The following is a 16,718-nucleotide window of genomic DNA, read 5'->3' as shown; positions in this document are numbered from 1 at the left end:
TACAAGTGAAGACTCAAGTGATTGATCTTCCCATTTTTGCACAAGCACGGAAGCTATTGGCAAAGTTGTGTAAGTCCAAATCTACACTAGCTCAATACGTCGGCTTGAATATATAGGAAGCTTTTTCAAAAATAAACTATTTTTGTCCATTCCATTTGACATTTCCAATGGCTTTTCAAACTTCCAAATCTATTGTGGTAGTAATGATGATTTGAATGTGTTAATGAGAGGGAATCGAATTTCTGAGGATGACTGTTACGGTTACCAGTTTAACGGAACTGTTGAGTATGAATTTTGTCTATTCCTAACATTTCACTTTGAGGATTTTACTGTGTCATCCAACTCTCATGAGGGCTTATTAGAGAAAATTGGTTGGCCCTAAAATTCTATGGAGGTAGATGTTCAAAATAAGGTAGGTTCACCATAGAATAGAAGGGCTAGCCCCTGCCGAGTGGTGTACTCTACTCAAATATTGTATAAGCTGTATGACATTAACGCAGGTTACTTTGTCATGTCATATATGCATATGCCTTAGGGGGATATTGTTAACAAGAAATTTGGTCTAGTGTTGAGGAGTTAATATTATAAAATAGAAATGTTGGTTGGTCCAAGATTTGCGAAGGGATGATAAGCATGTGGAAAAGAGAGAGGAAACGGTAACTATTAGAAGCCTGAAAGTGCACAAGGCTCTGCTTAAAGCCAAGTCAGAGGCATATGTTCCTCAAATGGTGTCTCTTGGACCATACCACCATAGCTCTCTAAAAGAAGATGTCATGGATTCTTACAAGCTCAACTCCGCAAGAGATACGACAAAAGACAAACCCACTCTCTTCACTACTTCCTCGATCATGTAAAGGAGATGGCCTCGGATTTTGACTTGGATTCTTACAAGCTCAACTCCGCAAGAGATACGACAAAAGACAAACCCACTCTCTTTGACTACTTCCTCGATCATGTAAAGGAGATGGCCTCGGATTTTGACCAGTTCTACAAGATTGAAATCGATGACCAAACAAAATTCGCTAGGACCATGATGATGGATGGATTCTTTCTCTACCAAGTTCTCATAAATGGGCACCGTGATCCTCATTAAAGTGAGGTAAGTCAAAGAAACAATGAAACTCATCCTATAGAAGTTTCAAGTATCAAATGTGATATTGTGAAGTTGGAAAATCAAATCCCCGTTTTCCTTCTCTTTGAAATGGATAGTACTCTACACAACAAGACACTTGGGTTTTGTCTCAACTCTCATATTCCTCATCTCTCATGCTTTCACTTGTATAATGACTTGAACATTGATTATGTAGATGAGCCCCATCTGTTAGCTTGCCTGCACAAATATGTCTCATCCTTCTTGCAGACCAATAACCAAAAAGAAGAAGAAGAGGAAGAAGATAAGCCTAATGATTGTACTGGATTTGGAAGAGCTCTTGACAATAAGATTGCAGCCGCCTTTGGTTTTGTCATGTCCCCAATTTTTGGTGACAGTTCGATTTAATTAATTTAATTAATGGTTGTCCAAGGACGACTAATTAGTTATTTTAATTAAATAAATAAATATTAAAAGATGACCTTGTATTTAATAAAGTGACTTGGAAAATATTTAATAAAGTCACTTGAGGGATAAGATCAAAAATGTTCTAGAAGTCTCTGGAGAAGATGGAGGGAAAAGAATAAATAGGCACCCCGAGGCTCCATTCGAATGAGGGCAGTTGATTATCTCTCTTTGATTTTCAGGTTGTGATTCAATCACAGGTGCATTGTGAAACCTAGGGTTTCTACAATTGTCACAGTTGGCCATTGAGAACGATAACTCTCAATTGGTACGCAATTTTGAGGGTGTGAAATATCATCTGAATTATTGCAGATTGGAGGTGACATTCAGTCATTTCATCAGGGGGCAGAATCTGTGGCTTAAGGCCAAAATTCTGGAGGATCATTTTAGTCATTTCATCGAGACGGTCATCTGTGGTTTATAGCCAAAAATTGTGAAGGATCATTCTCGAAATTGATATTCGAAGACTCAAGATATTGCAAGGGTTGAAGTTCATCATTCTTTCCAGGATCTGTTGGCAAGAGGAGCAAGGTGACTTCTTCAGCATTCTATATAGAAGGCTGCAGTGTGAACAGATCTGGGAACAAGTTACAGAGCCATCCTTCCAATAGCACTTTCATATATTGTTAGGACCGAAAACTGGGCCGAAGGCAAATTGCAAAGATCACTTAACTCGGTGGATCGAAACTTAACCGTCGGGCTCCAATCGCAAGTTTAACTCGCTCATAATAACCAGAGTTTCATGAGTATCAGCGAAGCTTTTGTCAATAACGTCGCAGGCGGGAGACTAGAGGTTTCCTTAACAAAAATTGTGAGTTGCGGGTCATTGAGCGGCTACAGTAGAGGGTCGGTACTGAGGTTTTGACATCACAGCAGGAGCATTTTCAAAAACTCGGCTACCACAGAGATTTTTGGAGCAATTGTCATAATCAGCGGATCAAAATTGCGACCCCCGTTGGAGATTACAAGCAAACCTCGAAACGCGTCTAGTTGGCATCGTGCGAGTTGTTTATTCTTTGCGGAAGGTCAAAGACGAGTTTAGGGCCTGGACGGAAGTATTAGAGACTTGTGCGAGTTCAAGCCATCACGCCAGCATTCGTCAGTAAGTAACCGCCGTCTCAGCAATACAAGCCCACTGCCTGCGACTGCGAGTTTCACGCAGGTTTCATATTTTGTTGGCGGCTTTCACATTACCTAGAGCAGTGTTCGGAGTATTTCTTAAATATTTCATGAAAGTGTGTGGAGATTAAGCTTTGGTGGGCAGAGGTAGTTGTGCTTTCTAATTCATTGTCTTCCTGTAGTGCAGTTATATTTTCTTTTGATTTCAGTTCGTACTGGGGAAAATGCACTCGGGGTAGATCTATTTGAAGGGGGGGCCGATTCATGAAATTCTTTTCATGTCTAATACGGCAGCGATTTTCCAAGTTTTTGATATATGATTCGGAAGTTAAGAAGTGCCATGATTATATTTACCTTGTCAATACAATTCAGTACATGTTTTAATCAATCACTGCTATCTATTAATTAGATTGTCTGGTAAGGGATTAATTATAAGGGTTTCACCATTCGATAGACTTAAAAAGGGGATACAAACTGTAGGACTGCGGTATCAATTAGGCAAATTTGGTATAAAATCAACAACTTTCATAATGATTTGCGGAGCCGGCAATCTCAGGTTTTATTCCTATATAGTCTGGTTCATTGTTGATTATTGGATTATGAAACATTGATTTGTTTTCTGGACACCATTGGCATTATTATCTACTGCTTGTACATCCATTATTTGAGATACTCTCCTGTGCATACTGTTTGACGAAATGTCAAACCTTTGAAGTGTTAAGTTTTGGGTGTAAAAAGTAAGCAATAACCTGTTAGGGTTATCTCAGTGGTATCAGAGCGGTTTTCTTACCATCCTGTGGGGAGAGAACCGACTTACATGAGTAATCAGCACTCGACTTCAACCAAGATGTACAGGTACAGCACAAAGTCTCCGAGGACACAATCTTAGACAAGTAATAGATGCAGTATTCAGAGTCAGAATTGTGGAAAGGAGGACTATTCAGGCATTCAGGATGAGCTCAGAAAAATCAAACATAACATGTCTGAACTGTTGGTTAAACACCACCGTATGCTTGACAGGCTGTCCGCCCCAGCTAAGGTGAATAAATCAACTGGATTTCGTTTTGACAAATCTTCTCACAAAGCGTTGACTGATACAATGAGAGATGCTACTAGGAACCTTAATGAGGAATTCGAGGAACAAGTGTGCAACCAGTCAGAGGCTTCAGTTCGGTCACAGGAAGAAGTGGTGAAGGATATTACGCTGATGGATAGCAACTGTCAACTTGACACTCAAGTTGAGACAGTTGAATACGAGTCTCCCAAGGGTGATGTCTCAGGTACTCAGGGTAGTTTGGTTCCGACAAGCAATGATTACAGTGAAGTGAGTTCAGATGATGATGAAGATGTCATTGTGCATGATGATGAGATACCTGGTGAAAATGAGCAGACATCGAGCTTTTATGATTTTGCTGACAGAGAGTACCAGGCTCAGTTAGATGCTTTGTCACATGAGGATGAAATTGATGGTACTTCACATGATTTGTCCAGCCAGCTGAGGGTAAGCAAAGATAGTATTGTGGCTTCTTTATCTCTTCATGACAGGATGCGGGAGATGTTAGAAGAGCACATCCAGATGATTCAGTTACAAGGAAGACATAAGGGAGTTCAGACAAAATCTTCTTGTTGTGACTTACATGCAATTGGTGAAGGAATGGGAATGACGAAGTTGAGCTATTTACATCTTCTATCAGACCGTGACCATCTTCTTAGCCTTACCAAAGATTATTCAGATACCTTGAGGAGGAAGGAGGAGGAAATTGTCAAGCTTTCTTGTGAGCTTGAGGACACTCGAGCAACTTTGGCATTACAGGACTGGGAGAGGCATGGAAATGAGCATGGCATGGAGCTGGGCTTAGTTTCATGTTACATACCTGACATTCAGCTCCCTGCAGCAGAAGGATCATATATGGTAGCTGATAATGTTACGAGTTCATCTTGCATTCACATCCAGGATACAAGGACAATGGCAGACAGGTATGTGAAGTTAATTGGTATTGGTCACATTACTCAGGTAAGGAGTTTGCTTGAGTTACCAGCTGCTCCTTGTTTACGAATATGGACTCAAGAATGTTTCAGCAGCGTTTGGGATTCAATTGACTGGAGAACATTTAATAGTAGCAATGTTTGTTTGAGTACTATCATGGATTTGATTAGCAGAATACACGGTGTTGTCTTTCCTTGTACCAGCAGTTTGTCCAATGTTGGTATTAGTCTTTATGCACCGTTGTTGGGTTTGGTTCATATTTCCAGTCGACCATCCTTGCTGAAAGGTGTTGAAGGTTTTTCATATTTGGAAGTATGTACGTATGAGTCCCAGGATCATTTTGGCCTTGATGACATCCGGGAGGATGAAATGGACAGTTTTGAAGACACAGCTTCTTTGACAGTTTCTTTAGGTACAGAAGAGCTTGACAGTAGTACTACAATTTTTGACAAATTGGATATTGATATGGACCTTGGAGATGATTCACGAGATATGGATGTTAATATTGAGGATACTCCTTTAAGAGCTCCAAAAGAAGATTGTTGGAGACAGTTCAGCCAGAGCCATCGTGTGGTTAGCCAGTTGAAAGTTAGTGAGCGAGACATTGCTATCGCTTGTGAGCATTTTGATATTGCTCGTCAATTGTTGGCTGTTACTGGTTGGGGTTCTTCTATGACAGATGAGTCTAGCGGTGGTTACTTTTCTTTGGCAGAGATTCATGCCTTGCGTGAAGCTGTTCGGATTTTGAAGCAAGATTATTTACGATTGGTAGCCGACCGTGATCACTTGGTTGAGTGGGGAAGTACAGCATATGAGGCACTCTTGGATCGTGAAGAGGAGGTGAGTGAGCTTTCCCAAGAGCTCATAGCGACTACTGAGGCTTTAGAGGACACACGACGGGATCTACAGAAGTCGCAGTTTCAGTTGAAGGAGGTGACCGTGGAGTTGGAGAATTTGCGGTCAAAACCAGCCCCAGACCCAGTTCATTTGACTATTGAGGTGGACGATGTTAAGTACACTTCCGCAGTTGCTACTAAGGAGCATATTGTTGAGACTGACACACATGTTTAGGGTTTGGAAGAAGTTGGTCTTAATGAGTTTGGGATACCGGTAGAGTCAAGTCTCCAGGTTGATTCTTCTCAAATAGTTGATAGTGTGGTACAGTTGAGTATGCCACCCTTACAGGAGGACCAGTTGTGGTGTAAAGGGGAGTATGTTAATGTTTCCTCTTATAATTTTTACTGCACTGAACCGTTCATGGAGTATTTGTTGGATAGTGCATGTGTTCATTTGGACCCGTATAAAGTGACAGAAGGTGTTCTCATCCATGATACTAGTGTTATTTGCAGATTGGTTGAGAAGATTATAGGGGTCCTTTCTACTATGCTACCTCACAGGGATCTTGCGGAGGGGTTTGTTGAGCAGAATGCACGGGATCCTAGCCAGCCTACAGTCACTTGGAGTCAGAAAATGGAGCCATCTGTTGATTCCCAGTTCAGTGATGATGAGCCAGCAACAAAGTTTGGAGGTTCTTACCGGCATTATACGGTAGGATACGCTCATCGTTTTCCTTTTGACATAGAGATAGAAGATTTTATTTCACGCAGATGTAGATTGGCTCCAGTTTCTTACCATCCATTAGGGGATAGATTGGCACCATCTTTTGAAAATAAAATTGGTAGTAGCAAGTTACTCAGCCTGCAGCATCGACACGCCCGGAGCAGTTTTTCAGAGATTGGATTTGATGGCAGTGTTTTAGGCACCTATGGCTGTTGTCATATCTACAGTGCAGTTGGGTGCAGGTGTCATTCTGATAGGGGCTTGAATTCCGATAGAGTTAATGTTTCAGTTGGCTTGGGTTCCGCAAAATGGTTTCTTCTACTGACATCTACAGTTGGTTTATAGATAATTTCATCAGAGTTGTCAGTTGTTTGGATGTTGAGTGCAGTTTCTCAGATACTGGTACTGATGATTTCTCCATAGGAGTATGATGAGGATTGGGATGATACACAGATTTACATTTGGGATCCAGGCAGACTGATTGGTTCATGGTTCAGCCATTGCTTGGGGACAAGCAATTTCAGGAAGGGCGGACTGTCATGTCCCCAATTTTTGGTGACAATTCGATTTAATTAATTTAATTAATGGTTGTCCAAGGACGACTAATTAGTTATTTTAATTAAATAAATAAATATTAAAAGATGACCTTGTATTTGATAAAGTGACTTGGAAAATATTTAATAAAGTCACTTGAGGGATAAGATCAAAAATGTTCTAGAAGTCTCTGGAGAAGATGGAGGGAAGAGAATAAATAGGCACCCCGGGGCTCCATTCGAATGAGGGCAGTTGATTATCTCTCTTTGATTTTCAGGTTGTGATTCAATCACAGGTGCATTGTGAAACCTAGGGTTTCTACAATTGTCACAGTTGGCCATTGAGAACGATAACTCTCAATTGGTACGCAATTTTGAGGGTGTGAAATATCATCTGAATTATTGCAGATTGGAGGTGACATTCAGTCATTTCATCAGGGGGCAGAATCTGTGGCTTAAGGCCAAAATTCTGGAGGATCATTTTAGTCATTTCATCGAGACGGTCATCTATGGTTTATAGCCAAAAATTGTGAAGGATCATTCTCGAAATTGATATTCGAAGACTCAAGATATTGCAAGGGTTGAAGTTCATCATTCTTTCCAGGATCTGTTGACAAGAGGAGCAAGGTGACTTCTTCAGCATTCTATATAGAAGGCTGCAGTGTGAACAGATCTGGGAACAAGTTACAGAGCCATCCTTCCAATAGCACTTTCATATATTATTAGGACCGAAAACTGGGCCGAAGGCAAATTGCAAAGATCACTTAACTCGGTGGATCGAAACTTAACCGTCGGGCTCCAATCGCAAGTTTAACTCGCTCATAATAACCAGAGTTTCATGAGTATCAGCGAAGCTTTTGTCAATAACGTCGCAGGCGGGAGACTAGAGGTTTCCTTAACAAAAATTGTGAGTTGCGGGTCATTGAGCGGCTACAGTAGAGGGTCGGTACTGAGGTTTTGACATCACAGCAGGAGCATTTTCAAAAACCCGGCTACCACAGAGATTTTTGGAGCAATTGTCATAATCAGCGGATCAAAATTGCGACCCCCGTTGGAGATTACAAGAAAACCCCGAAACGCGTCCAGTTGGCATCGTGCGAGTTGTTTATTCTTTGCGAAAGGTCAAAGACGAGTTTAGGGCCTGGACGGAAGTATTAGAGACTTGTGCGAGTTCAAGCCATCACGCCAGCATTCGTCAGTAAGTAACCGCCGTCTTAGCAATACAAGCCCACTGCCTACGACTGCGAGTTTCACGCGGGTTTCATATTCTGTTGGCGGCTTTCGCATTACCTAGAGCAGTGTTCGGAGTATTTCTTAAATATTTCATGAAAGTGTGTGGAGATTAAGCTTTGGTGGGCAGCGGTAGTTGTGCTTTCTAATTCATTGTCTTCCTGTAGTGCAGTTATATTTTCTTTTGATTTCAGTTCGTACTGGGGAAAATGCACTCGGGGTAGATCTATTTGAAGGGGGGGCCGATTCATGAAATTCTTTTCATGTCTGATACGGCAGCGATTTTCCAAGTTTTTGATATATGATTCGGAAGTTAAGAAGTGTCATGATTATATTTACCTTGTCAATACAATTCAGTACATGTTTTAATCAATCACTGCTATCTATTAATTAGATTGTCTGGTAAGGGATTAATTATAAGGGTTTCACCATTCGATAGACTTAAAAAGGGGATACGAACTGTAGGACTGCGGTATCAATTAGGCAGATTTGGTATAAAATCAACAACTTTCATAATGATTTGCGGAGCTGGCAATCTCAGGTTTTATTCCTATATAATCTGGTTCATTGTTGATTATTGGATTATGAAACATTGATTTGTTTTCTGGACACCATTGGCATTATTATCTACTGCTTGTACATCCATTATTTGAGATACTCTCCTGTGCATACTGTTTGACGAAATGTCAAACCTTTGAAGTGTTAAGTTTTGGGTGTAAAAAGTAAGCAATAACCTGTCAGGGTTATCTCAGGTTTCATCTTTCCTCACCCAGTTAAACAAGGCCTTGGAGACTTCGTTGATAGATATAATGCAAAAGAGCTCGCCAAGGTAGGAGTAAAGTTCAAATCATTGGCCAAGGAAGTTCAAATCATTGGCCAAGGTGTCCTGTAAATTAAAATTTGATAAGCTTTCAAATACTCTTTTCCTTCCCAAGATTGTAATATCAGAAACCTATACAGAAGTATTGATGAGGAATTTGCTGGCACTGGAATTCAACGACACCAGTCGGCCAAAGAATGTAACGCAGTACGTCGAATTGATGAGCTGCCTGATTAACACAGCAGAGGATGTTATTCTGCTGCGAAAATGCAACATCATTGATCGGCACAGCATGAGCTCAACGGATGAGTATGTGTTGAAGATGTGGGACGGGCTTGCGAAGACTCCGTTAGTTTGTGAGTTTTCGGAACAACCTCATGTCGCTAAAGCTGCAATCAGTGAAACGTTATCAAGAATTATTACAAAAGGAAAATCAGAAATTGGTGGGACATGCATGTCTGTAAACCGTTCAGATTTTAAATTAGGATGGCAGATTGGAGTTGTATTATTATTCTACACTAGTGTACGTATAGACAAATGGACTTTTTTTATTCCTATTTATGATGAATGATCAATGTATTAGAGAAAAGGAACATTAAATTGATTGAGTTTATAATGCTTATTTCTTTTCATTTAGTCAAGAGGTAACATAGTATATAGTTGTCTTTGAGTATAATTTGTTGTTGTTGCGAGGAGGTTGTTTATAATACCTTGTTTTTTCATATATAACTAGGGTTACTAAATTAATTATTCTAGTCATAATTAAAATGATGGTCAAAATGTTATATGATGGAACATCCCAACCACTCTAAAGAAAACATGTGATAATATAATAGAAACCCATGCCTAAATCCTCATTAGAGTATTAAATAGTATTTAGTTTATACAACTACAAAAAAATTTAAGAGGTTGAAGATCCCTTAGAAAGAGCTAGAGAATTAGTATACAAAAAGTAAACAAAAATGTGATAAAATGGAGAAAAAAACTAAACTTGGTTTTTCATCTCACATAGTAATATAGATGACCATCAACAAGGGGTATAAAATTATTATCTAATTAGTGTGTGCTAGTCTTGGTATCACGAGATGCAAAGAGAAATGTAGATACCAACATTGAAGGTTCTTGTACTTGTTTTTGTAGCATGTGGAGTCTATATATTTAATGGAATCATCATATTGTAGTTTATATTACTAAGATAGTCCCATGCTCTAGGATCTCTTGTATTATTGACATTATCATTTCACATGGTAATCACATACCAATCCAAGATGGTAGACCATAAAAACTCAAAACAAGGCCCCAACAACAAGAACATTAGTGGATTTATATAACAACCCCGATTTTTGCTTCATAGCTTGGGTGTCATTGTTGCTCTTGTCTATGTCTTTAGTCTTAAAAAAATATTCTTAGAGATCTTAATGGATTTTTTTCTTCTTCCCAACCTTAGGGGTTTTTGGGTATTATTCAATAGTGCTACTGTGATTGGGGTGGGGGTTGTTATGCATCATCTCCTCCTCTAGCATTGTTAAGTATTTTTAGATGTCCTTTTCTATAGTCCCATTATTTTCTTCTAGGATAATTATCACTCTTTTAAAGAGGACAATTCTTTTTAGGATGCTGACTTGGATATGATTTATACAGAAGATGTGTGGTTTGGATAGAGATTCTAGGCCCTTGTCGTCCTACATATTCCTCTGTTTTATCTTTTGTTTGACTATGCACTCTTAGTGAATAATGATAGTTGGTTGGCTCCTCTTCTTACCTTGAAAAGGGTTTAGAAGCATCTAGTTGTGTTGTATCTTTTATATAGGAGGGAGACACACTCCTTCATGCACTTCTCTCACCAATTTCAATATTTGGTTAGCGACTATTGTTGAAGGGGTGAATGCTAGTCTTAAAATAATTATTTTTTAGGATAGGAAAATTTGGCTTCTTATTGGCCAAGTGATTCTCATTTCTATGGTTAATGGTGGTGGATATAATTGAATCTTTGTTTCCTTTCCTAATCTAGTGCCTTTACATATGAATGATTTTCATTCAAATCTCAATTGAAGTTGATCAAGACAAGATAATTATGTAGTCCTATGGGTGCACCCACTATTCATATTGAGTAGAGTCTTGATATTGAGGAAGTATATGACTAGTGGGTGTTTCATTTCACGTGTAGAAGAGAGGTCATTGATTCTAGTTTGAAACATATTTAGATGATTTCGCGAACCTTGAAAATTATCTTCTCATTGTAGTTGGTTATTTAAGAAGTTATGAGTATAGGTATTTTTGCTAAAGGTTTAGGGTCCTTTCAAAATCCCTTAAAATTTCTAGGTTCCTTTCAAAAACCCTTTATATATATGCTTGGATTTGGTGACTTTGTATTCTTCTCTTTTCTAGTGTTTTTTTTGGTTTGTCTTTCACTATAACAAAGTTTAGGATCCTTTCAAAATCCTTTGTAACGTAATAATAAATAACTACCAAGTGAGGAATTTTGTTTATTTATATAGTAGATATAGATAGATACATATTTTTCATAAATAGAAAAAGAGTACATTTTTCAAAATATATTAGAGTTAAAATTTCCACCTTTATAATATTATGGAAACATAAGATTAGAAACTAGGACACAATTTCACATGGGAGTTCCATTAGGTTTCATTTTACCATAACTCTGTCAAGTATTACAATAATTGTATTGTTTATTTTCAAACAAAGGATATCAAATATTTTTATCAATTTCTCAATACATAGAAAGAAAGACCTCGATGTTCCTAGTGGTTCCTAGGAAATAAAAACCCTATATTTTGTATCACTTATTCCTCTAGAGAAGAAGAGATATATCTGAAAGCTAAGAAGAAATAATATTTAGAATTTTTCTATGGAAAATCCATCCTCTCCTAGTTCATTTTTCTTTGTATAGAAAAATGTTCATATGTCTATTGTTAACAGTGAAGCAGAGAAACCTAGTATCCAAGAGGACATTGTTGGTGAAGAGAAGGTGGCTATGGATTATGATGAATCACTTAACTATGATATCTAGATATCTCCCACTACCTCAATTGACAAATTGATGTAGAATAGTAGTCAGTTTTAGAAGCATAATGAGAAAAGGGGTTAAGGACAACTAGAATAAAAAATTATGCATTCATATGCTTAAGCTATTAATCCTGAGGAAATCAATTCCAAAATTTTAGATGAGGACCATAGGGATGTTAGTGTTGATCCATCATTTGTGGCGCTTCAAACTAAAAAAGTTATCTCCTTGTACAATTTTAGGCTTGAAAAAAGATCCTTCAATTATTTCAAGATCCCCAATTCAAGAAATACAAATCCCTATATAAACTTGAAGAGCTATAGACAAGGGAAGCTAATATATTTTTGAAGAAGAAGGATGAAGTATAGAGTAATGAAAATCTTATTGAGTTGTTGTAGTGGAAAATTGAAAGAATGGATGATGTTATTAAATGTGTCCTCTCTAGTTGCTAAATCTTAATATAAGCTACCATAGAAAGCCTAAATAGACTAATAGGGAATATTGATGTTTTGATGCTTGTATTGGACCTTGAGGATACAAATTCAATAGGAAAATCTATTGGGCCTAGAAAATGTATGCATAACAATATCTACAAGAAGCAAAAGGAAAGCCTTCTAACTCATGAGAATGAGAACCAATAAGTGGTAGATAGAATTAAAGAGATTCAACAAGAGCTGAAGAAGAATGTTATGTCTCTTATTTAGGCTCTAGTTTAGGTTCCCTTATTCCTCTAATTTTTTTCTTTGTTCTATTTATGCTTTACTTGTTGGTTGTAGTTTTGTTCTTTCTTGTTTTGTCTCTGAGCATGCAGGTCTTTGAGGAACTATTGTTTGTTGGGACCTTAATGTTTTAATATGCTTGTAAAAATTTTGAGGTTTAGGGCCCCCTATAAAAAAACATGTTTTAGCCCTTAATCGAAAACAACATTTTCCATAAGAGATAAACTTATAGAAAATTAATCTCATAATACCCAACAATTAAGATGTGGCTTTTATGTCATCAATAGAATGGAGAAATAAATGGAACATTTGTAAATATTATTTAAAAGATGGGTGTCTAATCACATATAAAATTTATGTTTATAATCAAAGATGATTCTTACAAACCAAAATATCTATTTGACACGTCATAAGAAATATACCTTTTTCTAAGAAAGAGATTGTGAGAATAAATAATGAAATAGAAAGGATATATATTACTAAATCTCAAAGTAGTTGTTCATCTGTGCCCACATGCAATATTCTACTCTATGAATATCTCACAATTAACTTGAAAGTTAAATTATTTTAGAGGAGTTCTTTTCTTGCTAGTATTGGACTCAAGTAGAGTTTACAAATTTACTTTTAAAACATAGACAATAGTACCAAATTTAGACATACTAGTGAAAACCTGGCAAACCACTTAAATTAATGCTCAAATCTAGTCCAAGATATATTCAAGAAGTTATTTACAATAGACTTTCCCCGAAAAATGATGCGTGGACTTTTGATAATCATAAAATTTGATTTATTTTTTCATTTTGGATGAAATTTTTATAGGTAGACGTGATGTAAGGGAAATGGAAAACCCATACAAACTCAAATGATCTTGATGATCGAATCTTTTTTTCATAATGAATTCAATATGTTAGAGGCATAATTAATTTTAAATCATTAATTCAATCTTATATTTCTAAGCATGACCAAGTTCCCAAACAGAGTCAACCAATGTTAAGGAGTTCTATTAGATAATTTAAATCTTTAAAAGAATACATGTAACCCATTTTCATCACACAGAAGTAAGACAACCATTCTAAAAATATAGCCATAATAGAAACATATACACACTTCAGAATGAACTACAAGAGAAACTTCTTATCTCCATCGAAATATGATATAAATGGATTATGAAATTTTTTATCACTTCTTTGCTTAACCAAAACATCAATAGAGTCTTTACCTCTCCATTTACCTCAACTCAAACCTATTATAGTAGAGTAACTAGAGTGGTTTAGACAAAATCATTATAGTTTAACCCTCTGATCTACCTCCCTCCTTAAACTCAACCATAAAAAATATTTAATAATATTCTTGGACCCTCACAAACCTTTTAGCTTCTTATGATAGTTACAAGGTATCGGTGAAATAGAAACATTTTAGAGCTATTTGCTAGTTCACAACTTGCCATTCTTGGTATTGGTGAAATAGAAACATTTCATAGTTTTGTAGGTTGTAGTTTTTTATACATGAAAAATAGTGAAATTTTATAGTTTTATAGGTTATAGGCTCACATGTTTCCACACATCTTGCAATGAAAAACCATGGTTCAATTTCAACATGGTTATTTTCAAGCCTCTACTTCTCAAGCTAATTTACCTTAAACAAAAGCTTGCATTGCTAAAGCCTCTATAGAAGTTCCCTTATATATTTTTTCTCCTCCAAAGAAGCTTCTAAGAATTATTTGTGGGTCTAGGTTGTCATACCCCCTTATCATCTCAAGCATCAACTTCCTTATTGCTTGGAAAGTCAAGAATACTTAGTCGAATCTCCTATCAAGAATGGTGACAAAGAGGCATCCTTATCTTGTGATAGTGAAGATACTTGAATAGTACATCTGAAGGATAATAGTACTCTTATCAACAGAGATAGGAGTCTCAACATCCCAAAAGAAGGTGGCAATATAAGATTAATGTGAAAAAATGAACTTATGAATTAGTTTTATGACCGAAATAGCTTTTTATACTTTAATGATAGTCCTATTATGATTATGAATAGATTATAATGTATATCAATTTTAAAAATATAATTATTTATTTCAGATTTGTCATTCATTACTCTCAAGTTTAAAAATATTATTTATAGTTTCTTTTCATTGAACGATTTAATGAAAAAAAAAAAATGATCTAAATATATTAAAAATCAAATAGCCCTAAACTATTTTTATCATTGTAAAAAGTGCATTTATTTTTAATTTATTACTTTAGAATAGTTTTCATTTCTTTTCAATCATCTACAATATTTGATTAGAGAAAAGATGAATGATAATATGAATAGTTTAAAACTGTTCTTGGTGAAAGGCTTTGCAATAAAAGAATAATATTTAATCATGACTATAGGATGGTGTTCTTTTCTTGATACTCATTCTTTGAATGTCATCCTTTGCCATTTTCTGAATAAATCTAATTGAAATCATCTCACTTTAAAACATTCCTCTCAAATCAAATATTTCATTCTATCAACTTACAAACTTATTCGCATGTCTGTGGAAGAATGAAACACTTTTAAAAACAACTTTATTCTCTCGGAGTTCAATTTCGACGATGCTTATCTAGTAGAAAATATGCACCAGATGTGACTATTTTTGCAATTTATTAATTAATTTATAAATCACATAACAGTAGTTCTATGATTTATAAATTAATTAATAAATTGCAGAAATAGTCACATCTGGTGCATATTATTTCTACTGTTTAGTCTATTAGAATCTGAAAAGATTAATAACCCAGAAAACTAGTGCAATGAGTAAATATCTAAACTATGAATGCAAATGATACAAAATCAAAATAGCATCATAGAGTTAGTCTCCAAGAGAGTAATGCAAATGCTGGAAGCAAAATAGCATTAAGAGGATGCAAAACAAGAGATGCAAATACAAGCCAGGTAGCATGCTTATATAGGCTAGGAAGAGGGAGGAGGTGTCAACACCAACCAATGAGGAGCAACCATCTATCGGACTAAAGATAGCAAAGTATCTTCCCAAGATAGCTAATGGATGCTCACATGTAGGAAGGTGACACCTCACAACCATTCACCTAATAAGACATGCTTTATTAACCTAAGCAAGATTATTAAAAAGTGTAGGAAAAACCTAGCAAAAAAGGAAAAATAAAAAACTACACTAACACCCCCCCATAAGCGAAGCTTAGGTGGATGTAGAAATGGGTCTCGGCAAGTCAAGCCTGATGAGGTACCCATGTACATAAGATTTCTCAAAAGAGAGAGAGAAAAGAAACCCCCCCCCACAAAAAAGTCAGGACTCCGAGTGAGAGGAAGAGGCCCTCCCAAAAGATGAAGCATCCCGCACCCCCAGTAAAGCTCGCAAATGAAGGAACTTGCTCTCAGTGAAGGGTTTGGTGAAGATATCAGCAACTTTCTCAGAAGTCGGACAATAGCGAAGGTCAATGACATGACCATGGATGAGCTCCCGGATGTAGTGCATGTGGACCTCTATGTGTTTGGTCCGTTGATGATGAACTGGATTCCGTGAGATCTGAATGGCACTCTGGTTGTCACAAAATATGACTGATGGCCGTCTGATCTGGATACCAAACTCAGTGAGAAGATGTTGAATCCAAATGGCCTCAGTGGTGGCATTTACAGCCCCCCGATACTCAGCCTCAGTAGAAGACAAAGCAATAGTAGACTGCTTTTTGCTCGACCAACAAACAAGACCTGACCCAAGTGAGAAGCTATACCCTAAAGTAGACTTTTGATCCTCAGAATCACTTGCCCAATCTGAATCTGTGTAGCCCACCAAATCAAGCTCAATACCTGCTGCGTAGTGAATCCCACAATTATGAGAACCCTGAATGTAGTGAAGGATCCGCTTGGCTGCTTTCCAGTGTAACTCATGGGGTTCTTGCATGAATCGAGAGACCATGCCTATAGCATAGGAGATGTCAGGTCTCGTATGAGTCAGATAAATGAGACTCCCAACAAGTTGGCGGTACAAAGTGCCATCAACAAGTGGAGAAGAACATTGAGCCTCAAGTTTGACTCCAGAAAGGAAGGGAGTTGGAGCAGGCTTACAGTTAGCCATATGAAACCTCGAGAGTAAATCTAGAGCATACTTGGATTGTGTGATGGTGATCCCAGAAGGAGACTGAAGGATCTCAATCCCGAGAAAGTAAT

The 16,718-nt window shown here is 37.1% G+C and overlaps 1 protein-coding gene across 1 annotated transcript; it reads left to right on the top strand.

The window, feature by feature from the left end:
* The first annotated feature begins 223 nt into the window (after positions 1-223).
* On the top strand, positions 224-9,375 carry LOC149561004 (uncharacterized). The gene is made up of 4 exons (XM_089827729.1): positions 224-371; positions 613-850; positions 1,096-1,462; positions 8,848-9,375. The coding sequence occupies exons 1-4, from the start codon at positions 224-226 to the stop codon at positions 9,373-9,375; spliced, it is 1,281 nt and encodes a 426-aa protein (XP_089683855.1).
* Positions 9,376-16,718: the final 7,343 nt, after the last annotated feature.

Source organism: Cupressus sempervirens, chromosome 4 (genome assembly GCF_028749045.1).
Source record: "Cupressus sempervirens isolate cs-2001-9-10 chromosome 4, ASM2874904v1, whole genome shotgun sequence".
NCBI lineage: Eukaryota > Viridiplantae > Streptophyta > Pinopsida > Cupressales > Cupressaceae > Cupressus > Cupressus sempervirens.
Note: the sequence above shows the minus strand (reverse complement) of the source record. Positions and strands in the feature narration are given on the sequence as shown.